Source organism: Notolabrus celidotus, chromosome 6, assembly GCF_009762535.1.
Source record: "Notolabrus celidotus isolate fNotCel1 chromosome 6, fNotCel1.pri, whole genome shotgun sequence".
Taxonomy (NCBI): Eukaryota; Metazoa; Chordata; class Actinopteri; order Labriformes; family Labridae; genus Notolabrus; species Notolabrus celidotus.
In genome coordinates this window covers 30,501,102-30,525,650 of record NC_048277.1, presented here as the reverse complement: position 1 = coordinate 30,525,650, position 24,549 = coordinate 30,501,102, and the positions used below count along the sequence as shown (strand labels likewise).

Here is a 24,549-nt window from a genome sequence, read left to right as displayed (position 1 = left end):
AATCATGACCTTGTGGTTCACACAAGCTTAGTGAAGATAGTATGAGGCCAAACTCACCAGGGTGATGAGAGGAAGTCTGACTTTTATTATTGACTCTCAGGGTTTGCAGCACTTTTTTCATTCTTTTTTTTTTTTATCCTTTGGATTGAATCATCTGAAAACAGACTTGGACCTTTAAGAATAAAGGAAATACTATATCTGTGCCTTTTCTTCAAGCTAAATCAAGCTGGATGATGCATAATTTCAAAATGTTGCTTATGTTTGCCATCCTTTAAAGCTCCTGTGAGGAGTTTTTATGAGGTATAAAAAAGCATGATATCAGTATCAATGCCTTTGTATGATCTATACAAGAAAACCAGACCATCAGACTGACTGTTGATCATGTCTACATGTTTATTTTGAATGTCTGTCATCTGGTAGTTGAATATGACCTGAGCTGTGTGCCCTCTAGAGGAACCCTTGAGTACTAGTTTTAGTGCATGGTGAAAAATGTCAATTAATTTCATTACCCAGTCGCTTGTGTATGTAAAAGGTAGTTTACCTTGGCCCTTAATGGTAACACCTAAATGCTGATATGCATGTACATGTTGAGGTGTGTTAACCCATGTCACTAAGACTTCCAGTGACAATCGTCTTCCATGTGGCACATCTATTGTTCTGTCCGAACTGCCACAGATAACCTGATAAGCTGTTGTTATTGTGAATGTTGATGTCCATGTCTTACCCTACTGACTATGTCAGCTAGCTAGCCAATTAGCTTGTGGACTATAGAAATGAAAATTGTGTTTCCCATGGAAAAAAAATAATTTCAGGTTAGTGAATGTACTTAAAACAGAGGGTGGGTGAAGTAATTGTTAATTGTGGTAGCTCAGCACCATTAGCCGCAGTTAGATCAACTGCCATATTAAGCTCCTTTCAGAGCAACATAGACTATTTCTCAATGGCCCACAAAGGGAGAGATCATCACCCTGTGACTTTCTCAAAGAGGAAGTGCTATTGCAGCCTTAAATGTACAAAAACTAAAATTCTAATGCTACATCGAACAAGTAAACAAACACTGCTAGCTAAAGATAAACAAAATGAGCTTATCAGCGTTTAAACTGGAAAAATCGTACAACTTAAATACCGCCTGAAACCACTTACTAATTTCTTATATTTGATAAACTCACAGTTCTAAAATCTACACTAAAACAACATATATGCTAACGGTACAATCCTACTAAATAAAGTTACTGTCAGTTCAATTCTTGCTGAGTCGGGTGGAGTAAGTTTTATCGGGTTTGATGAAGTCTGGTACCACATACATCACCTACCCCCTGATTGCCAATGGAAAAAATGTGATTGCAGTAGCTGGGTTTCAATTTGCAGAGGCCAGTCACAATCCATATTGCTAACACATTATGTGGAATTCAAATACTTGGTACTCAGAAGTCAGGATTTAGACCAAAATTGATCAAGAACATTACTACATATCCACAATTACAATTTTTCAAACAAATTGTATAGCCATTTTATAAACAGCGCCTCCTACTGTTGAAGATATGAATGTTGCGAAAGTGTACCTATGTGATCAAAAACCAGCTCTCTCCTACACAGCCAAAAATGCTTTCATATTACACATACCAGGTGTCTAATGTCTTGTTGACATTTCTTGGTCTTCCATTACGATTTTAAACAAAATCCCTGTAAGCTTATTATACAGCCAAAGTCTTATTTGAATACCGCTCAAGCTTTGTCAAATGGACAAATAGATTCCAGATTGCAGTTTTAAGCTGCAGTGAAATTATGAAAACAATACATCCACAGAGGCAGGCGCTGCCTTTGCCATTTTCCACATGTTGTTTTCCTCCCTCCTGGATGGCAGGCTGGATGACAGGTTTTCTGTCAACATGAGGGGATCTAATCTGAGGGTGCTGATGGTGTGAGAGACAGCACTCTCATTATACAGATATCACACAGAGCATTAACGAGCAAAGGGTAATTGTATCCGTGCAGAGGAGCATGCACCTGATGAACGGTGCACACTAGATGCATACAGCAAAGGTAGACATCTTTGAAACGGCATAATAAGGTGATAAAGAAGATGCTTGCCTCGGTTCTTCCACCCCTTATCTCTGGGCTCATCTGTATGGATATCATTACAACCAAAGTAGCCCTGCATCATTATTCTATAAAAACAATCATATTGCTCTCTGTAATTCCAGGAACATCTGCCAGTGAATGCAGCAGCCCTGCACAACACATGAGCGTGATTCATCACTCAGGGAATACTGTTGGCAGAGCAGCCAGGGAAGGGGAGGAGAACAGACTGGCTGGTAAAGAAAGCAGGTAATGGCTGTTTTTTTTTTGTAACTTCACAGTCTTTGACAGTAATATACAGTAGTAGTATCTGAAAGCCTTTGCCAACTTTCGGGGCTTCCGGTCAATCAATCAACCTTTATTTGTATAGTGCCAAATCACAACAAACGTTATCTCAGGACGCTGTTACAAACATAGGAGGTCTAGACCACTCTATGTTAAATTATGAACAGAGACCCAACTTCAAGACAGGGTAAGACTCAGTCTGACCCCACCTTAATCCATCATGAGCATTGCACATCGCAGTATTTAGCTAGTTACAGTGGGGAGGAAAAACTTCCTTTTAACAGGCAGAAACCTCAAGCAGAACCAGACTCATGTTAGACAGCCATCATGCCTCGACCGAGTTGGGTCTTGAAAGAGGGATAGAGGGGAGTAAGAGAGAGAGGTGATAGCGATGAGACGAGTAGTAGAAGCTGTTGCCGCTGGAGTCCAGAACGTCCGCAGCAGGAGGACGTCTACGGCAACTCAGAGGAATCTACGAGACAAGGGAGCTCAGGGCCCCCAGAAAGGTCTATGGTTAGTAACTTTCAATGGGACAGGCAGAGTTAAAGTAAGTGATGAGGGGGTTGGGGGGAAGGGGGTGAGCTAGGATCCCAGTGTGTCAGTGCGACAGTTCCCCCGGCAGTCTAGGCCTATAGCAGCATAACAAAAGCTGGTCCAAGCCTGAGCCAGCTCTAACTATATCCTGTGTATCCTGTGGTTAGGGATAACAGACTTCCGGTACTTCCTTTTCAAAGCAGTTTTAACAGTTTACAGTCCAGGTTATTTGGAGGGAATAGAGCTGGTGTTGAGAAATGTAGTTTGCTGATGGATTGTTAGGTGTGCTTGCATGCAACTATCTGTTTAAAGGCATTCAATAGAGCCAAGTTACAGTTGGATGGTCGCCGATAGGTCAGGAGGTGGATTACAGTGGATAGTGTTCTGCCTTCTTTTGCTCTCCACACTATCTTCCTGCCACTCTTACTACAAACAGAAAACAAAATACAGAACTATTCTGAGAAACCAATATCAAAATGACTATCTTCTGATAAAAGTCTGGATCAATAAACTATGGAAAAAGTTCAGTTTGCTTCCACTATGATTTTCATAAGGTCGCAAGTTCCAGTGAGGCACCTATGCAACCTGCAGTGCACCACCCACTAAGTGCCACCAACTGTTAGCCAAGTATCCTCCTCCACACCCACAGACTCCACCTCATAGCCCTCATGCAACCTTTACAACCTCCTTGCTAGCTGTTCCCCGCCTTGCCTTACTTTGACTTGTTTCTGGCGCAGCGAGAGGCCCTGTGGCACCGTTAGCTTCTGCAGCATCCTCTGCAATTCACTCACACTGAGAGAGAGAGAGGGGGAACTTTTGTTAAGTGAGTCAGTTCAACAGAAGGAGAAACATATATGCAAGCACATTTTAGTTTTACGTGGACTGGGGAACTTCCAAGGATTACTCAGATGCTAAAAGAAAGTAAAAAATAGTCGTGACAAAAAGTAGTCATTGTCTAAATGGTGCTGAGAGGCACTATGAGAGCTTTGCAAAAAAAAAACCTTAAAGGTTCAGTCTCATATTAGTGAGGGTTTCACTCCTTTATGCTCAAGCTATGGAGCGGAATATATTCAGATATGCCGGAGCTTTGGAGTGGAAGCAACAACCGTTTAAAATATCAACATGCACTGATCATTAATGGTAAAAGAGAGTCCACAAACACTGAGATGTGTATCCCATCTGCTCCCTGCTGCACAATGTTTTCTATTTATTGTTTAAATAACATCTGTCTTTGCAAATTTTATTGTGTGACCTAGAATTAGGATGTGGCACAAGACTGAAGTCATAAAGCATAAATATGGCATGTACTATATCAAGTATTCTGACATTGTCTTGAGTGCACCCCAGAGAGAAGAGTTAAATCATCAAAGAGACAGCTGGACTTACTTTTGTATTTCATTTTGCATCGGCCCAATTATTAGCATCCACATGTTCATTTTTTTACACTAAAACTTAAAACTTTCCCCTCTATGTTGACCAACTTCCGGAGGGCTATAGTGTAACCCAAGAAATCTGAGCAAGAGGCAGAAACTTCCTCCTCTGTCTAACAAGTCAATAATCTCAACATCTCATCAGCTCACTGAGCCACAGGAAGATCCACCACAGGCACTCTGCAGACTGGCTGGCATCCCGATGGTCTCATCGAACTCTACAATAAGTGCAACAACCACTAATGTAAATAGTGTTTAAAAAGTTTCAGCCACTGCTAGCAGTCCCTCTCTGGAAACGAATGCTCTCTCTCTCCTTTTTTTTTTGTTAATTTGCCTCACTCGTGAGACGTTTTTTTGTGTCCTGTTGAGGAAGGTGCAGCTGTTGGGCAGATGGTGGGCTCACTGAAGGAAAGACTCTCCAGTTTTGAGCAGGTTCACATTGATGGTCTACAACGAGGCAGGTCCCCTCTTGTTTTTTTGCTGAAGCATATCTTTTGTGACCAAAGTCAGTCCAGCACAATCTATGGGAAATAAATGAACACACTGACAATTCAACACATAGCTGACTGCTTTAGCTTATCATGTTTAACTATGCTTGAAATTAATCTTAAAGCTATAATGTTAGTTTTTTAAAAAGACATGCATCATGTTTATGCTGAAATGCACAAACCTGCACAAAACATCTTCGCCTGGTCATGCTGCATCCTTAACTCTTTTGACTTATTTGGCTTCCTTCAGCTCATTGTTTCAATTATACAGCTCCCAACTTTCCTATGTAGTTCACTCTGTCAAGTCTGGTCAACATTATTTAGCTGTTGCAGTAAAAAAAAGCTTAACACTCTCATCAGGCAGCAATGGAAGACAATATAGTGACTGAAACATAAACATTTTGCAAATAGCAAAACAGTAAAACAAGAAATTCTAAACCTTGTAATCCAACAAACAGTCCCTTAACTCACCAGATAATATACAGTACCTTGCTGAAACAGGGCAGGTGTATTTGCTATTATTCACCCTGTACAGTTACTGTGCATGTTCTTGCAGATTCATACCTCTGACAGGACAGTGTTTCTATGGTTGCCGGTGCTATCAGAATCTGCACACCGATGCTAAGCTAGGGAGGAGGGGAATTTCATTACACGCCTGTCATACCTGGCCACAAAATCTTTCACAGAGAGAGTGCTGGCTCCGAGTTCAGACTGTTGACTGTCGTTCACCTCAGAGGTCTGAGGAACAGAGCTGTCTTTTACCAAATTCAGGTTAACTCTGAAGGGGCTGTTCATTCTTTGTTTATCCTTTCAACTTTATCTTCAGAGCTTGTATAATAAAGACAATTCTATGAGTTTATTATGGACCCTATAATAGATAGAATCCTTAGTTGGTTAAATAAACCAATGAAATGAATAAGTCATGTAAAAATGTTTGCATTATTCATTTCATTGGATTAAATGTGCATTTATAAGTGCCCTAGTCCTTTTAAACAGCTGTTATTCAACATATTCTCCTTTCCTCACTTATGTTTCACTCTAACTAAAGACACAAGATGAGCTGCAACAAGTAACTGTTGTAATATTGGAACCAAAATGCATTAACCAGATGAAAAAGTGACCCCAAAACTCTGCACTGAGTAGATTACAGAATATTTGTTCAGCTTTCTCCATCCATTGCCCTTTTTTTCTAGCTTAAATGTTCTAAGTCTAAATAGCAGCAGGCTTTTGATAATATGACTGCCATTCTGAAATGAGTTCATTATGCACTGTTATCATGTTAGATGTGCTAGAAACGGCTCTGCCTGAGTCTTAACTTCTCACTTGGCGTGAGAAGCCCAAATTTATTTTGCCAGAATTCAATACCGTCATTTAGCGCTTTGCTCCCTCTCTTGGTTTCGACTAATCCTTTTTACTCCCACACTGACGTCTGAAAAGGAAGAGAGAGAGAAAGGGGAATGAGATGGAAAGAGGACGAGAGCGAGCGTGTGAGGGAGGCGAGAGTGAGAAATGAAGTCAGAAGTTGTGAGGGAGGATGGAGGTAAGGATTCAGGGGGAGGGGGGAGTGCATCAGCAAAGAGAGAAGAGAGTGTGGGAGAATGGGAATGAGTGAACGTCAGGACAGAGCGGGTGAGAAGGCGAGGAAGTGAGGAGATAAAGGAGCGTGATAGGACACAAGGGACAAAGGTCAGAAGTGCTCAATACTTACCATTTTTACAACTGCTTGGTAAGTCACACCCCGCCTCTGCAGAACAAATACGCTGCCACAAGGGCTTTATTACTGAGCGCCAAACTATCACCAAGAAACTCTCCAAAGCCTCTTAAAGCTCCTCAGCCTGCCCTGTGCTCCTGAGAGTTCCCAGACATTGTCCATAATAGGTGCATGTTATGCACACTTAAATGATGACAGTGTGGTTCCATATTGAAGGTGTTTTTATGCAAGTCACTGCAACCATAACAGAAAGAGAATATCGTATGTACATCAGCATCTTTTCATGCTGCTATAAGAGCAGCATATATTGTGCCAAAAATTACTCACCATTACAAGTTACTCTAAATAGCTTACCTACCACAGTGTCAGAACTCAATGAACTGTTAAAACCGTTGCTTCCTCTATGAACCCTGCAGTGTTTTCAAATCATTTCTACTAAATCTTCAAATCTTCTATCTTATAAAAATATTTGTAGCGTCCATATGCAAGATTTGTAGGAATTTATAGCCGCTAAACATTGCTAGTTTGTTAGATGAGCTACAGATGCTAGCAGTGTTTAGCTTCCTTATTTCCTGACATAAGCACTGCTCTAACCATGAACACATACTGTAGCTTCACATTAAGATACTCTGGAATGAATATGATACTTCTGTTCTTCTCTCACTCATATGATTTACTTAAGCAGATAAAAAAAAAAAGCCTGCAGTGCTTCCTTATGATAGGATTAAATAAATAATACGAAGACAGAATCAACGTGCAGCCTTTGCGGGTTTATTGAAGATACAGCATACAGTTAAAATCTCTGCGAGATGGACTCAACCAAAGAACCCCCCCTTACACACTCTTCTCTGCTTTTTATGGCCTTTCAGCGACGCCACTGCTTGGTGGAGACAACCTTTGGTCCTGGTGGTCTTGCTTTATATTAGATCCAGATCAGGTTGACCAGGGTATCTTGTTCCTGACAAAATGAACTAATGAACCCTTTTAAGGACAGATTGAGTAAACATCTGGTTTCTGGAAATCAACATTTTGAACGTTCTCTTGGATATTCCTGGGACCTTCAGATTAGCGAATTCGCCATGACACATTACAGGACGAATTAGAAATAAACTTAGCATTTTCATCCACAGTAAAGTATTTACATTAGTGTTTTTACATTGGCATTCTTAATAGCAGCAGGCAATAGTCTGGAACATTGACCGCTAGTGAATGGCACTGTTCTTCACCACTCTTACCACACCTACTCTTTACTGTTTGCCTCAGTGGTCCTGAGTTATTTTACTTTCTAGTATTTGTATTGTTAAAACATCTTCATACATGTAGCATCGTAAGGAGTGATGTTGATCTTGAAAGAGTCATCGTTACAGGAGACTCTTCCCCTCTTGCACTCTCACTTCAAGGGCCCCAATTAAACATAAGCCAGGGTATTTCAGGTTCAGGGAGCACTGACAGTCATTTTACTGCTATGTGAGACATATTTGAAACACAACCCTGGAAAATTTGAGGACCTAAACTCCAGAAATTGTCTGTATATTGTCAGAAGTTCATGTCTGTATGCTGGGGCATACGTTTCCCTTAAAGGTTGCTGGCAATTGTAACTGGCTGCTTTTTAAGCTTGTTCTTTCGAAATTTTGTTTGGGAGGGATGTGTAGATATTGTGCGCACTAATAAATGAAAATATTTTTGTCTGAAAATATGAACAGGTGACACTAACGTGTGAGCCAAAGCCAGACTGTGGGAAGAGCATATGTATTTGTACTTGTATATTCCACTGCCTCTTTAAATTTCATTTCATACAGGCCCTGCATGTAAAGTATTTGCCAAAGTGTACTGCTATCAAATTAACCTTACAGCACAAAATAATACTTGTAGTATTTTAAGGAGACAGTGTCCTTGTAAAATAGCTCATGTTCTTTGTCATTCAAGGAATCTCCATTCAGTTTTAGCCCTATTTGGTCTTCAAAATAGTTAAAACTATCATCTTTTGAGTGTTTTTCTTACCACAGCAGCACACTAGTTTAATATAAACCCACTGCATCTTTTCATTGCACTAAGGTTAACATGCTGACGAGCAGCAGAATAAATCATATGAACAACTCAAGCAGAGACAAGAGAAAACAAGTGATTCGTCAGATTTATTTTCGAGTTATCTTTTCTTTCACATGCTCTTCAGCTGAAGTTGATAAGATATCGCCCCTCACCAAGGTCGACTCACAAACTAGAAAAGTTGCAGTTGGATACAGTGAAAGAGCTCAGAGCAGAGTGATTTTTTTTATTTTTTGAAAGTGTTTGTAATTTGATTTATTCATGTCCTTCAAAAAGTAACCTTTTTTGGTGTGTGAATGACAGTTTGCCTTGAGTGGGAAAGTGTGGATGAGCTGAAGGATTGTGTCAGCTTCATTGCTTAATGGGATTCAAGAGATTCGGGGTGCACAATATGTGAGCTCTGAAAAACTGAGCACAGTGATTCATGTCTTTTATACATGTACTTACAAGCACTACAAATAATATCCACCTTTATTGTATTGGTATAGTAACAGGGCCATATATAAATGTCATTTTAAATTGTATTTTTTGGATGAGTCCCAAACAAAGTCTTATGAAGTAACAAGTGCAATTTCAACAAGGTAACGAGTTCTGTTCCCTTGAGGTATTTGGACCTTGCCTGGTTAAGTTATGCTACTCTGATTATTTTTTAGCTGCCATGCCCCTAATTCTGCCTAATCATGAAAAAAGCATCACCTTTATATCTTCTGAACAAATACGTGATGAAGGATTTCCCACTCACACAGTGTGAATAGAAACATTAACTATTCAGACCAAAACCATCTTTGCATCAGGCTGTAAACATGTTCACTTCAGCTGTAAAGGTTTGCATCGTAACATTGGTTCTAATGGGGTGTCCTTGGCTATTGGAGAAGGCCTCAAGTGGACACTCGAGGAACTGCAGTTTTAGCACTTCCACAGTCTTCAATTTTTCAATACTGGAGGTTGCTGCTTGGAACAGATACATTTGGTTAAACCAACAGAAATCAAAACAGAACATGTGGCATGGCGGTACGTCGCCAGTTTAGCTAGCTAGTTCCAGTATCTGATTTATCTTGATTGTATTTCAACAATATACAGAGTTGTTTGTCTTGAAATAATTTGGTAGCCAGCGCTAAATAGTTATACACAGTATGGACCTACAAATAATAGTTTTATAACTTGACAGGGACTTGAAATGGTCCACATCAGAAACAGCCAAAATTATGGTTTTGACAACACTGCAACTGAGCCTGGACCCGCCCCCCTTTAGTGATTGGCCTGAACTGAGTCGTCAGCAGATAAATATTAACTCTCAGATTTATGAAGTAGCATATTTCATCTATGTTGTAAAGTGCATTGATGCGTGGAGGAATGTAAAATAAGTCGACCAATTTTTATAATTGATAAATAATCTTTTACTGTGCAGTTATTTTAAAAGTTTCACAAATCCAGCTTGAAAAATGAAGAATTGTGTTTTTTGTCTGTTTTATAAAACTTGTATTTAAAATGGTTTGGTCTGGATGGGTACTGAGACAGAAGAAATATCTGCCATGTCATACACAATTTACTGCAGACTGTGTGAAGGAGTCTAAGATGAAGCCCTGATTGAATGTTCACAGTCAAAGTTCTGCATCAAAGTCCTTCGTTGGAACTGCACAGTGGGCACCAATACTTCCACTATTGGAAGTATTGGATAGAAAGATTAAGACTTGGGGAACAATGCAATTTCACCTCAAGTAAAAGAGAAGGAAATCAACTGAGTCATCGTAATGGAAGGATTATTGAAAACGGCTTTCTTTTTCCCATTTTTCACTATCAAGAGGAAAGGAAGTCTGATGGCATTTATTGAGCCTATGAGGCTAGGCAAGGGATAATGGAAAATTGCTCATGAAAGCGAAGAAAATGTCTTGAATAGAGGAAAAGAAATCAAGGCTGGTTTCTACTCTAAGCTTTAAAAAGTATAGAGGCAGAAAGAAGAGGAAAAAAAATGTAGGGCAAGAAAATGAGCGGGCACGATTAAAGATTATGCAAGGCCAGTAATGGTTGATTCTGGTGAGGCAAGGGGTGGGAGGGGTAAAGGGAATGGCGTGCCATCTTGAAAATTAACAACTCCATCTGATAGTCTATATTTGGCCTGTCACACGCAGTAGGTAGAATGAATCTCACGTCTCTCTTATCTTCCGCTCGTGCAGCTACTAGCAGCCCATGCCTATCGCTCCAACCTGCGTCCCTGGCAAACAAGGAAGCAACATCCCATCCTGCCAGCTTCACGGCTGACTGACCCCCTCTCGCAGCTTCATTTTGTAGCCTAATAAATAATGAAGGTTTGGTCTCTCAGAGGGGTGTCTGCACACTGTGCACCTGGACACCCTGCATGTCTGCTGGCAGGCATTAAAAAGAGCTCGCCAACATGACTCAAAGAATTGCTACCTGGTCCCGCCGCCCACCACAGCAGGTTTGGATGTGAGAAGGCATTTTGGCTAAACTGGCTCTTTTTTCCCCATGGGGTTTGGCACATATCTGAAGCCTGAATCTGCTCAAAGCTGGAATTCACCTAGAAACGCCAACATATTAGCACTGCTGTAATATGCAAAAGGCGCACACAGCTCAATCAATGCTGTGTCCTAAACATAGCTTAGTGTAAAGATGTATTTCAGGCTTTGATAACTGAATGGGACTGAAGGTCATTATAAGCTTTATTGGCTCTATAAGCCTGGGATTTGAACAGCTTCTGAAAATATTGTGACTCCTTTTTTTATTTCAATATGAGAGTCTCCACTGACCTTTGCAGTATACTCATCTAATGAAAAAACACAGGAAAACAATCGTCCTCAATATGGGAATCAATCCTCTATGTGAAGACAGAAGTGATTAATAATTGGAGAGCCGGTAGCCAATTCAAACTCCAGATTGTCGAGTGAAATTAAAAAGGAACAAGCTACACTTCTGTCTCTCTCTTCATGCACAGTTTCCTTTGGGCTAGGCACTTACTGGAAACGTCCACCCTTAGGTCCTCTTGGGTTATTGCACATCCTAGACTCTAATATTCAGTGCATTCCAGGTGTTCCTTCCCGAGGAAATGGTGTCATTTCATTTTTTGGGCTGTGTGCATTTTCCTTCAACCTCGTCCACTTCTCCTTCAGTAAGCAATTTCCCACATTGCCCAGAACGACTCTGAAAATCCCCAGAGAACAGCCGGGGAACCTATTGCATTCAGCAGTGGGTTTGTGCATGTGGGTGGAGAGAGCAAGACTGATAGCAATAGCATTTAAAAAACAAGAGAGCACTGAGCTTTTGAACTCTGGTGAAAGCCGACAGAAAATGTAACATGTCTGGTGGCTGCATTGGATTCTGGTCCACTGAGGATACTGTTGAGGTAGAAATGTGTATCTTCTCTGATGGATTTGTTTATGTGGTGAATACAACTGTGTGCCTATGGAAAAAAAAAAACGTTACCTTTAATGTTTAAAAAATGACAAAACCTGACATTTAGAGATGAGTTTATATTAGAGACACGCTAATCTTACTTCTGTGGAAACCATTTTTAAATTAACATGCCATTTGAAGACTAGATGACAACACAAGATTAAAGCCTTAATTTGACATTTAGAAAATGCACTTATTTTGGTTTCATGACAAGTTTTTGATGAGACAATATCTCTATATCTGTAATTGGATTATTAAATATGACAATATAACCAGGAAATGGTACACAGGGGGGAAAAGTTAGCCTGGTTTAAGCCAGTTGCCAGGCTAGCAATAGCCACTAACCCACAATGACACAGCAAATTGTTGCTATTGAGCTTTGTAATTTGTGGACATATGCATATTTCTCAGAGGTGTCAAAAGTACTCACATTCATTACTCAAGTAGAAGTATAGATACTAGGGTTTAATTAATTATTAGGGTCTTCTGTAGAAGTTGAAGTATCAACTCAAACTTTTTACTCAAGTAAAAGTTCTGGTTTCAAAACTACTTAAAGTATAAAAGTAAAAGTAATGGAAGGGGAAAGAAATGCCATTAAGGCCTATAGTGGGGCCTATAGTGCAATACCCCACCTCCCAAAAGAAACATTTTTCTGAAGGCCATAAGACTGTTATATTAATATGTTAATGTTGAAATATTTGGGCCACCTGTTGCAGCCACATTTATGCCCATTGATAATGAACACATTTTTGTACAATGCAAACACATTAAAGAACCATAGATGTGTACTACTGAGCATTAACGTGTTTCGTGGAGCAGAAGATATGATGACTCGTTGCCTATAAGTATTTTAATGGTGCAAAAAGTCACTTCACAGGCATGTTACCAATAGCCTTTGTTGGAATGTAAATGTACATAAATTAGTTTTTTTTTTGAAAGATGACAAGCCGTAATGAAAACAAGCCGAAATGAAAAAAGAGTAACGAGGCTATTTTTAAAATGTAAGGAGTAGAAAGTACAGATAATGGCTTGAAAATGTAAGGAGTAGAAGTAAAAAGTCAGCTGAAAAATAATTACTCCAGTAAAGTATAGATACCCAAAATTTCTACTTAAGTAAGGTAACAAAGTATTTGTACTTTGTTACTTGACACCTCTGATATTAGTATGCAAGCCCCTGTTTTAGAGGGGGTTATAGGCTACATGTTGTACCTTCAGCACAAGCTAGCTTTTGTCCGCTTTGTCCAGTCTCACAGCTAAGCTAATGTGTGCAAATAAAGCTGTGAATTGTCATTACAAACAGGATTTTGTGTCACATGATAAAAAAAAATTTAAATGGGATGTGCTACTCCTCGCTGCCAAAGAGGAACTCTTAAGCTAAAATTAGAAGCATTTTCAAAGCTAGTTTTTTCTTCCTGTCTCTAGTCTCTCTGTTAAGCTAATGTTACATAATTAAAACTTCATACTATCATACTACTTATTTTTTTCCTGCATGATAAACACATGAATATCTATGAATAACTTGATATGCTGATCACTGCTGTAAGAGCCTATAAGCTAAAATTGGAATGTTGCCTGTGGCTAGTTGTTTCTTTGCGTGTCAAGTCACTCGGCTAAGCTAATGTTATGCTAACTTGCTGATTGCTAAAGACATTACAACTTGTCAGTAGCTGGAGCGGACAAGTTCTTTTTTAAGAAAAACACATCTCCTGCAAAAGGTCAGAGAATTGAAGCCAAAACAAAATGTCAGTTTGCAGTTACATGCTGGATAAAGTGTTATTGATGTTCTTAACAGTCTCTGGTGTAAAATTTGATGTGTGACTTATTTCTTGGCCTCCTTTTAAAAAAAAAAAAAAGAAAATCCAGCTCCTTTTGGGGATTGAGAGCATTTTGTGTCCAAAAATCAATTTGTATTTGATCTTAAAGCTGAAATAATCAGTGTTTTAGTCAGTTAAATTGTGTGTGATAACAGGGTGAAATGTAAATTGTAGCAAGGCAGCACCAAGGCTCTGCTCAGTCAGGCTGAAGGTGTGGTCCAGTCTGGCTATTTCTTCATTTTCCTGCTGACCAGGCATCAGTACATTTTAATAAGATTCATTCATCTTCCCTTCATGCTCTCTCCACTTACTTCTTTATTGGATCAGACTGCTGACGGCTATTATTCCCCATGGAATCTATTTACCCACCATTTAGGTAACATTACACTCACTTCGTATCAGTGCAAAGCAGCAGGATAGTATATTAAGGCTGGCAACATATTTTAATAGCTGGATAACAGACAAGCATGTTACTGGTCTGGATAGGATGGCTGGGACTTTCCTGGAGGCGAGAGGAGGAATTATGCAGTAAAATCCCCAACACTTCCACTGATTAAACACATACATTTCCATTTATGTAGCTGCATATATAAATACAACAAATTTAAACTGCCTGGACTCTGTGGTTCAAATCAGGTGACGCAGACAGCTGACATGTTTTGTTGGAACATTATCCTCATTCAAAGCATTCAGTGCCTGGCTGTTGTATAGACATCTAAATGAAAGAAAAGAGACATAAAATGCATCTATAAATATGGCAAGTGAGAAAACAAGGTTGAAAGGAGGCTTCACTGGCATTAACATGCAACAATATAAGCTTACATACTTAGCCTTCTCTTTACTGGATTTCTGCACAAAGCCTTTTCTCATATTTAGCAACCATTTCTTCTGAAAGTTCAAAATAACTGAACTAATACCTCTTAGGTTTTTATTAATACCCCAAAGGACCATGGTGCTTTATAATGTTTCCCACACTCTCGCTTTTGACAAAAGGGCCCTGTGCGTCTCAATATCCTGATTTAACCAGACTTCAACAGTTTGATTGATCTGATCTGATCTTAGAAATGCCGTCGTAGCTCACCATTGTGGGCCACAGAAAGCTGCCTGGTTTATATCCTATTGGTGTCAGCTGTAGCTGAAGGCAATGTGATGCATCAAAAAAGCTCTGGGACTCATTACCAATTCTCCCTGCCAAAAGAGGGATTAAATATTATTTATAGGGCAGGGGGTAGACTTAAGTTCACTTCAAATGCCTCTGCCTCTCTTGTCAATCTAAATGATACGCTCGCAGGCGTGAGGCTTTTACTGGAGCTGGATGTATTGGAGAGTTTAAACTCTCAATTTCACTGCTGGAAGTCTGCAAAATGAGCTGCAATCTGAATTTATATTGACTGACAACATGCAGGCAATTAGAAGCAGTCTATATATTGTGATCTGCAAGTAATCCTCTGAATATGACTATTGATCGCGCTCTGTTTAGGTAAATAAAGATTAAAAGGTGGTGTGACAGGATTATAAAAGCTTTTGCAAATTAAAGAAAAAAACTAAGAACAAAACACACCCTTGGGTTTATCTCCAGTACTCAACATTACAACAGAAAGTCAGGTTGGGCAGAGTGGATTTTTTTTATCCTTCTTTTTTCTGTAGCACTGGACCACCTTGCCCATTTGTCTGAGGTTATGGTGCACTAAAACACACTCCACTGCCTCCACTGACCCTGTCCAGCATCATAGATCTACATTACAGACTCAGTCCTGCATAGACAGTCTGTATGACTGATTCTGCTGTGTGCCCATCCTCCTCCTCCTCCTCATCTCTCCACAAGGGCACAACTCAGTTCTTGTAAAGTTTTTTTTCTGGGGGGTGGCTGTGCCGTTATGTGCTACAGTGACGCTGTAACTCAAAACTTTCCATTTGTTTATGACTACTCTTTTATGAGTCTTTGAAACTTCATCAATTAAGGATATAATCTTGGACGTGGCATCTTTCTTGGAGATAAACTCCCTCTGACAGTGATAAATGAAGTACTACGGCTAAAGTCTTTGCTGTCGTAACAAAGTTCTTCAGTTGAATTTGTGTGCACAGACTGAACGATAAGGACAGTGATGTCCTTCTGCACAGCCAAGTAGCACTGATCTTTTAGATGTTTACTTTGTAATCTTCCAATCAGTGCTGCTTGGGTGCACAGATTCATCTCCTCTGTCTGTTTGAATGTATCTCTAGCGAGGAGCACCATGAAACGTGGAAGGTCTCTGTTATGGGGTCAGCTTGTGCAACTGTAGAGCAAGGTGAACACTTGAATGCACAAAGGTTTTGCAACTAATAGCAGTCACCTAGGATAAATATTTAAAAATGAAAGCGTTTCATGACTCAGCATGATCAGGGTCACTCTAAGATACTTTTCAATGGGAATCATTGCAACAGTTTCTTACCTTTTCTGTACTCTGCTGTTCTTTCACTCCCCGTTCGAAGTGTAGACTGCATAGAAAGATGCATGACATGAGAGCTACCCAAAAGTGAAGCCAAAGCAATTGGCGCTTCCCCTACTGACTGGCTGCAGTGTATGTCATAAACTCTGCCTCCTCCATGTCGACAGATGGGACATAACTCGAACTACAAAATCAAAATGTACATCAAATATTGTTTTTTCAAGCATGGTTTCTGTCAACATTGTGTTTCCTTATTATCAGGGCTCTCAAGTTTTGAACTCAGTTCAGAGTGAGATTTTGGCAGCAGATTGTATCCTTGCATTATAGTCTTAATCCGGCTCTATTTTGTTCCTTTTATCTTAACAGTTTTGACTGCCCTCTCTCTTACTCTCTCCCTAGCTCTCTTTTATTTTTGTGATAAAGTAGTAATTTTGTTCAGTAAATAGCCTATAAAATCAATTGATGAGATGACTTACTGTACACATTTGATACGGGGCTCCATCGTCTTCCAATCTGCATTGGTAAATCTGCAATTGCACATGTGCATCCTTTTCTTTGGAACGTACTGTTGTAGCGTTGTTTTACCCGGATACAATGATGCTATTTTTTGATTGGCTGTTGTGTAGCTATATTTCTTTCTTTTTTTGGTTAGCTATTGCGTGGCAAGCTCCTTCTGAACTCTATGGGAAACCCACTTGATTCCTACCTGTTCCACAGTTTAAAGAAAAGCAGCGCAACTTGGTGGGCATAATTATTCTGTGTGAGAAATACAAGGTGTGGCGTGTGAGTGTGTGAACAGGTTGAAATGTGTGTCTCATGCCCAATGCGTGAGACTTGAGAGCCCTGTTATTATGATGATATATTTTTAAGTGTTCATTTCACAGACAAGTTCAGTTTTTAGCAATTATTTGATGCTCTGCTTCCACACACAGCTGTTCTGCTGTGAACTGTGCCATCTTGAGGACCTCTTTGCTGATTTGTTGTTTGGCTAAATGTGTGTCTTGGCTCGCTAAAGAGCTGTCAATAGCGTGGCCAACCCTGCCAATCAGATTCTGGCTTTAAACAACATGGCTGGTGGAAAAATGTCAACTGCAACTTCAATTTTGTACAACAGGATGAAGTGAGGGCGCTCCATTCATCGTTACATACAGTCTTTGGTTTAACCCAGGAACTCCCAAACAAACCTAAGCATGCTGTTTATTTCTAGAGAGGTTTCCCCAATAGAGAGTATGAAGGTCTAAAGAGGTGGAGGAGAGTTAAGTGTGGTTAAACTGTGAAATGCTTCTGTAGCTGCATTTCCTGGGATCATGTGTCTCAAATGAGTTTTGCTATGTTTAAAAATGAACTAAACACAACTGCAGGCCAGGTTTTTATCTCGTGTGACATTATTGGTTCTAAAATGCCAATAATTGTCTTTGGGAGGACCTAGCTGCTGTAATAACGGGGCTGGTGGTCTTCGAGAGCTGTTGTTTTTGAGATTGAAGTAAACACAAACTGTGCAGAGCTGTAGGGGCACAAAGAGATGCTTCTGAAATGGTGTTATTCCTTTCTAAAACAAATAATCAAAGTACTATTTTTCCAGTCAGTACTGTAAATAATGTGGCATGGTAGAATAAATGTACCTAGACTGTACATTGGATCTTTACCTTTTTTTATGTGAATCCAGACAATCCTTACAGCCTCTTTTTACTTAGAAATTCAGCTTGTCTCCCGGTTACATCTCGGGATTTGTGCCTCCCTCACCTGCTTCAAATCCTTTGTCACAGGATCATGGCTTTACGAGCAGGTGTTCAGCTCCGTTTTTTGGGTGCTGATTTAATAGTGTCAGAGGATATTGATGGGCTGTACCCAGAGTCTGTCAGAATTCATTTAAGTCAAGGGTTTTTTGATGCCTCCTCTCGCAGATGAGGTGTGTGGAGTTATTACCTCCTCGTCACGGGCTGCCCCCCCCCCCCCCCTTCTCTCTCGTCTTTGCGCTGCCCCTCTGTCTCTCCATCTGTCTGTCCTCATCAATGTGTCTGCTGTCAGTGATGGTGGGAGAAAAAAGAAGGGAGGGAGAACATCTCAATACAAAGTAGCCTTCGAAATCTCAGCTCGGCTAAAAGCAACTCCAGCATGACGCCAGCAAGACTGAGCTGTGCTGTATCAAAGGTGTCAGTCGAGTGCTTGACACAAGCCGTTGGATTCGTGATGGGGTTATTTTCCTGATGACTTACTTGCTTGACACTGTCTGTTTTCGCTTGAACATTTTGGCCCATCTGGACCAAATATCTGTTTTTTTGAATGTTGACAAATGAGAAGTATTTGCTCTTGCTGTGGACTTTTAATAAAATATGTCAACAAGGAAAGATAGGGGGAAATATCTAGCTATTCCACCTGGTGCCTTGTAAGGACACTGTTTGAATAATTGTGTGTCGGGGGAACAGAACTTTTAAAAAAGTATTCCCTCAATGCAAAACATTTGCATCATTTTGAAATGCAAAACAAAGGATTAGCTATTATTTTTTGGCTTGATAAATTTAACTTTCCTCATTCTGATACTTCATAAACCATAAAACTGTATAAATATGTGCATATGTCTTCCAGAAACACTGAGCCAGAATTGATGAATTCTGCATCAAAGTCCTTGAGTCCTTTTCCCACTGAACAGCTCCTTGGCTTTCATAAGCAAACTGACAGCATATACGTCCTGTGTTGTTCAGTCTAATCTTATTGAATACCATTAAACTGCCTTATGTGCTGGGTCACAGTTGTCTGTCATACTAGAGGCAGAGGGAGGAAGGGGGGAAATGGAAAGTGTTCAGGATGACTTAGCCTGTCCTCGCCATGATGAAGTGACATTGATTAACTTAGATTAAGACATAGACGCCTGGCCTTCAGTTTGCCACCATCATTCTGCTTAGGGCAGACAACATGACTGTGAAACATATATTGAGCTTTCAGCCCCATTGTTTCCAAGTACTTCACAGTGGCCATGAAATACAATGGCTCATAACTACTTGGTTTCACTAAGCCGTTTATGAGTAATGGTTCCTGTTATGATATATCAAACCCTATATTAGACTTCTTCCAATAAAGATACAGGATTGAAAATGCCTTTGTTGGAGCCTAAAATGTGTTATTGGTTATTGGGAGTATACCAGTTAATGCGTTGATCTGTTAGCATAACTCATTAGCCTCTTGGAACATCAACTTATTTATTCCACTCAAATGGTTACCTACAAAGCAATTATACATACGCCTGCCATGTTTGCTGTGGAATGACAAAGACAAACTGTTTTCAGATCATTTATTACCTTAATATAACAAATAATGACAGTGTGTTGCTATTTAACAGAGTAACAGTAGTTTAAGCTAGCAAAACATCAACAAACATTGTGATCTTATCTCAAATTAGAGGCCGTCTTTTTTATTATACTAGTATAGAGCAGTTCAATGTCAAACCAGTATTGATTCAATGATAGTCTGTCATTGTTACCAAGTAGGCCTACTTTACAGTATCAATGGTGGCTCAAAGGACTTTGTCGCCCCCCCGACTCCTTCTACTACTATATCAAATAGTGGTGCAACGGATCACCGTTGATCCGTTATCCGTTCGTATGCCTCTCCACGGTTCGGCACGGACATAGTCCGCGGATCGGTTGATGAAAAAAGTTGCGCGTGTTCACGTGATGACTGCATGTTCAATCCACTCTCACTCGTCAAGCGCAGCGGTAGTCGTGGTAAGTGAAGGAGCAGAGGAACTTGAAAACCCTCCTGCATCTTGTAAGTCACATGTATGGGAGCATTTTGGGTTTCCCTGTGAAATACAGTGAATGCTGAATGTGCTTGAGCCACGTTATGAAATTCCGTTGCGCACCCACTAGACCAGAGGCCGTCAATACGCGGACCGCATCCGGCCGTCTATTTGTGGTCCCCGAACTGTTATTCCTTCACTCTGTGTTTTGGTCGGGTCACCGCGTGTTTACTGGGACTTGTCTCCATGTCAACGATACGCAGACAGGCTGTTACTGGGTCACTTAGAGTCCAATGCTGCGAGTACAATTTTTAACTTTCACTTTCGTTTATGGTTCGCATATTGGCTCTCTGCCAGCTGTAGGACCCTAGAATCAAAGGGTGTGTTCCAAGTTTGCAGCTCAAAGAAAAGTGGACGGTGAAAATCAGCGATTAAAAGAAGAATAGAGTGAAATTTTAGAAGTTCCTCTGCTCCTTCACTTGCCATGCCATGAAATGCAGTGAATGAGGCAGGACGGCCCACAGATAGGGTGCTTTGCACATGCAGTACATTTTGAGTTGAATGTTCTTTTTATTTAATGGGCAAAGTGTTTTACAAAATAAATGGAGGGACAAAGTTATATTTGTCTTGTCTTCTTTTTTTTTTTGCTGATCCGAAAAATGATCCAATCCGTGACTCAAAACCGTGATCCGATCCGAACCGTGAGTTTTTTGATCCATTGCACCCCTAATATCAAAGCATGATTCAATCCATCCTTATTTACTTTTCCACCTGCTTCTACAACATTCTATCTGTTAAAAACAAGGCCAAACTCACACGCATAACCACCACAGCCTCTAAAATAATCAGCCTTCCCACACCAAACCTCACAGACTTAAACAACAGGGCCATCATATACATCGCAGCCTCAATTGAACAGGACATCACACATCCACTAAACACCCACCTCATCCCACTCCCCTCAGGACGCAAAAGGCTTCACTGAACTTTGTCTGAATGTTGATGTCTTTGTGGATAGTTTGTTGAGCCTACAGTGTATGTTCTTGGGATTGTCTATGTCTGTGGAAATGCAGAAAGGTGCTGTGGAAAATAATTTCCCCATGGGGACAATAAAGTCTAAAGTCGAAATAACTTCTTCAAGGAGGTTTTACTTAGCACTCTGAGAGCAGTGCTTCCTGTTATGATAAATTAACCTTTTTATTAGAATACTTCAGATAAAGATACCAGTATAAGAAATGCCTCTGATGCAGCCCAAAATATGGTATTAGTTATAGGGAGTATTCCAGTTCATGCACTGATCTGTTAGCATATGTATTAGCCCCACAGAACATCAACTTGTTTCTTCCTCTAGCTACAACTATCGACAAATACATACTAATTTCAGATCTTCCTTATCTTTTCATGAATGAAGCTAACAATAACAATGCGTAATAACTAGTCAACAGTTTAAGCTAGCAAAAAATCAGCTAACATGGTGATCCTGTCCCAAGTTTTGAAGCTCTATCTTTATGTAAACTGATGGTGAGGTAATTAATCCCAGTTGAAACACATAACAAAGCAGTTTAATGTTAAACCAGCATTTCTTTAGCTTGTCATCAGAAACATTATGTCAGGAGGGGAACGCCAAGCTGTTGCTAACCTGCTCAGCTTGTTTTAGATAAGAAGTCCTTCAACGTTCAGCGCCAGGCCATCCATATATGTATGTCTGTGAAGGTTCTCAGTCATCCAGGTCATGGCAATTCAAAGCTTTCTTAGCTCTCCGAGTTGTTGCTTGTTAAATGTATGCAGTTGGTCATATTTTAATGATAGCCTTTCAATGAAACATTTCATGTCTCTACAAACATAATTCAGTTATGGACCATCAGTTTCTGGAGAATCTTTTTAGCCCTTTAAGGTTTATCATTTTTTATTTAATTTTCCTTCCCTGAGTCAGGCATCAGAGGATAGAAGATACTGTATGCTGTACTGACTTTTAAAGTCCCTTGTGGTTAAAATTTGTGATTGGTAACATTGGTCATTATGAATAAGCTGACATGACAAACACAAGTGAAAGTATAATTTTATTTTTATTGCAGATGTCAGACTGCAGTCAGTAGATGGCATGGATTCATTAACAAAACTGTGTGTAATTAAGCTGACAAATTAAGCTCCACCCTTTTAAACCACACTTAATCTCCTGGTTGTTAAGAGCTGTAATTAATGGTGTAGCCAGGCATTGATTTGTGATCAGAGCGCTAACTGTGATAACTGAACTACTTTGTATCTGATTTCAGCACACCATGACTGTGAACATGCAAAGAAAGTGCTCTAGAATTAATTTAAAGAAAACAGAGATTTAACATAGAAACTCAGAGATATATTGACGCTGAGCCATTCAAGGTTTCTTCTTGATTTACTGTTGACTCGCTCCCAGAGAAGGCCCCTGGTCTGCACTGATGTGTGGCCATAAAGAGATGCTATAGTGATGATGGTGCATTTAAAGATAACACTTTCATTAAGCTTAAATAAATCAATTGAAGAAGGCAGAATTAAAATTACCCAGCTATGAACAATTTGAGGCAGCAGCGTATTAGCGATCTGTAATTAAAGTGGAATGTAAAACCGGTTAGTCATGGCTCATTTAAGGCGAGAAACCAGCTCCAAACTTTAGTTGGGGGAGGGTTCAGAAGTTCAGTCAGACAAAAGGGAAATTCAGGCGCCAAAAGGGCATGGTCATGTTTTAAAATATTGGATTTTGATCGAGCTAAGTGAGGATGATTTGCTGTGATCTTGATGAAGACCTTGCCAAGTGGCTCCATGATTTTCTTTCTCTAAGAAGGCGTGAAGCTGTGTTTAATTCCTTTAATGCTCTCCAGTAACTACACTAATCCTGCACTCTTAATTTCACAAATTCTAGTTTCTCGTGGATGGCTGACTGCTTATCCTCAGATTCATATCTTCATGAAGAAATATTAAAAAGTGCTTTAAACTGACTGGACCCCTGTCTGGCTTTTTGGTCACACAGGAAATGAAAGACTCACGCCACTTGAGTTTTAGAACGAAAAGGGCATTTGCTTATTTGTAATACCCAGGGCACCGCTCTGAGCAGCCATGCTGGAAGGACGAGAGCTGGGCAATAAAACGCAAGGACATTGGGCCCCCTCCCCACCTCCACTCACCCACCCATCATCCGGCTCTCCCTCCTCGCTCACAATGAGAAGGGAAATGATGCGTTAAACACGGTGGAGCCACTCATTCTATAAAACAGTGCCATGAAGGAGAGGAGATATTGCCTGTAAAAAAAGAGGCAGATATGACAACTTGTTATTCACAGTTCCCAGACACTGCGCTTGTTGTTTTATGACTCTGAGCCTCACAACTTGACACAATGATGAACCTGCACACAAATCTCTCCTCGTAGCAGGCGTGGGCTAAAATCAAGCAGACAGCCAAAAATGCATCATCACCACAAAATGGAAACGAGGATGGCCTTTCTAGTTCCAGTGTACGACATATTACAGTTTGAAGTGCAGGTATGTGCAACTTTCTGCTCAGCTTATAACACCATGTGGTGCTTTTATTGGATTCAGCTGTGTAAATAAGTGAATTAAGCTTCTTCAAACTGCTTTTCAAGTCTAAATGCACATGGGAAATACAAGAGTATCAAGTAAAAAGAGTTTGCTATAGTGCAGTTAATCTTTTCCCCCTGTCGACTCTGAAAAAGGATCTCAAAGAGCAGCAGGTATATACTGCAAAAATGTCTGCACACAAACAATACAGGTATGCACAATACCAGCACTGTAGAGAAACAAAAGCTGAAACAGAGCAGACTGAGTGACAATTGAATCACTAAACCTTATTTAAAAGTGAAGAAAGAACAGAGGCGGTGGAAGTAGAAGAGAAGAGCAGCACTAGTCTGAGAGACACTGGAGTTTTTCTTCTCCTTGTCTTCTTATAAGTGTTTCTTCTTCCTTTTATTCCACCCACTGCTTTAACAGTCACTTCTCCTACCTTTGCACTGTTCTGAAATCTGTATCTCTATAAAATGTCTGTTACAGTGCAGAGCTATGATGTAGATGGATGCCATTTAAACTTTCTCTGTTTGCACTGAAACTCAAATCTCTGCAAGAATCAGAAGTAAAACATGTTTCTTGGTATATTTTGGAGGCTAAATTGAAGCCAATCAAAATCTGATCTTTAAATCTCTGGGGAGCCTGATAGCTGGTCATTAATAGATCTATCTATTGTCCAGGTTAAGTGCTCTAGGCAAAGCCAAAGATCTGTGGGGAGGCAAGAACTGTGCAGGGGCATCTCAAAAAGTTGGAATGTCATTAGCAGTCCTCCTCATGATAGTGGTTGTGTGTACTGAGCTAGACGAAGACATGCACTGTATTTATTCCACTTGAATAGTATTAATTAAAACTTGAAATGAAAAATTCAAATTTTAAGACCACTTCACATTTTTGAACTGCAGACCAAAATTATCAAAATGAAAATTGAAAAACACTTGAAACATTTTATTTTCCTTGTAATGAGTTCAGAATATATTACATTTTCACTTTCCTTAAAAGACTGATAGAAAAAAATGAACTTTTTCCGATGTTCTAATT

At 40.0% G+C, this 24,549-nt stretch overlaps 1 protein-coding gene across 1 annotated transcript in view; it reads left to right on the top strand.

Moving 5' to 3' along the window:
• Positions 1-2,258: 2,258 nt before the first annotated feature.
• cspg4 (chondroitin sulfate proteoglycan 4) overlaps positions 2,259-24,549 on the top strand; it is a gene marked incomplete at its 5' end in the record, with an annotated part of 166,650 nt that continues 144,359 nt past the window's right edge. The window contains one exon of the mRNA XM_034685162.1: positions 2,259-2,328. Within this exon, the coding sequence (XP_034541053.1) occupies positions 2,259-2,328 (70 nt within the window). The remainder of the gene's footprint in view (positions 2,329-24,549) is intronic.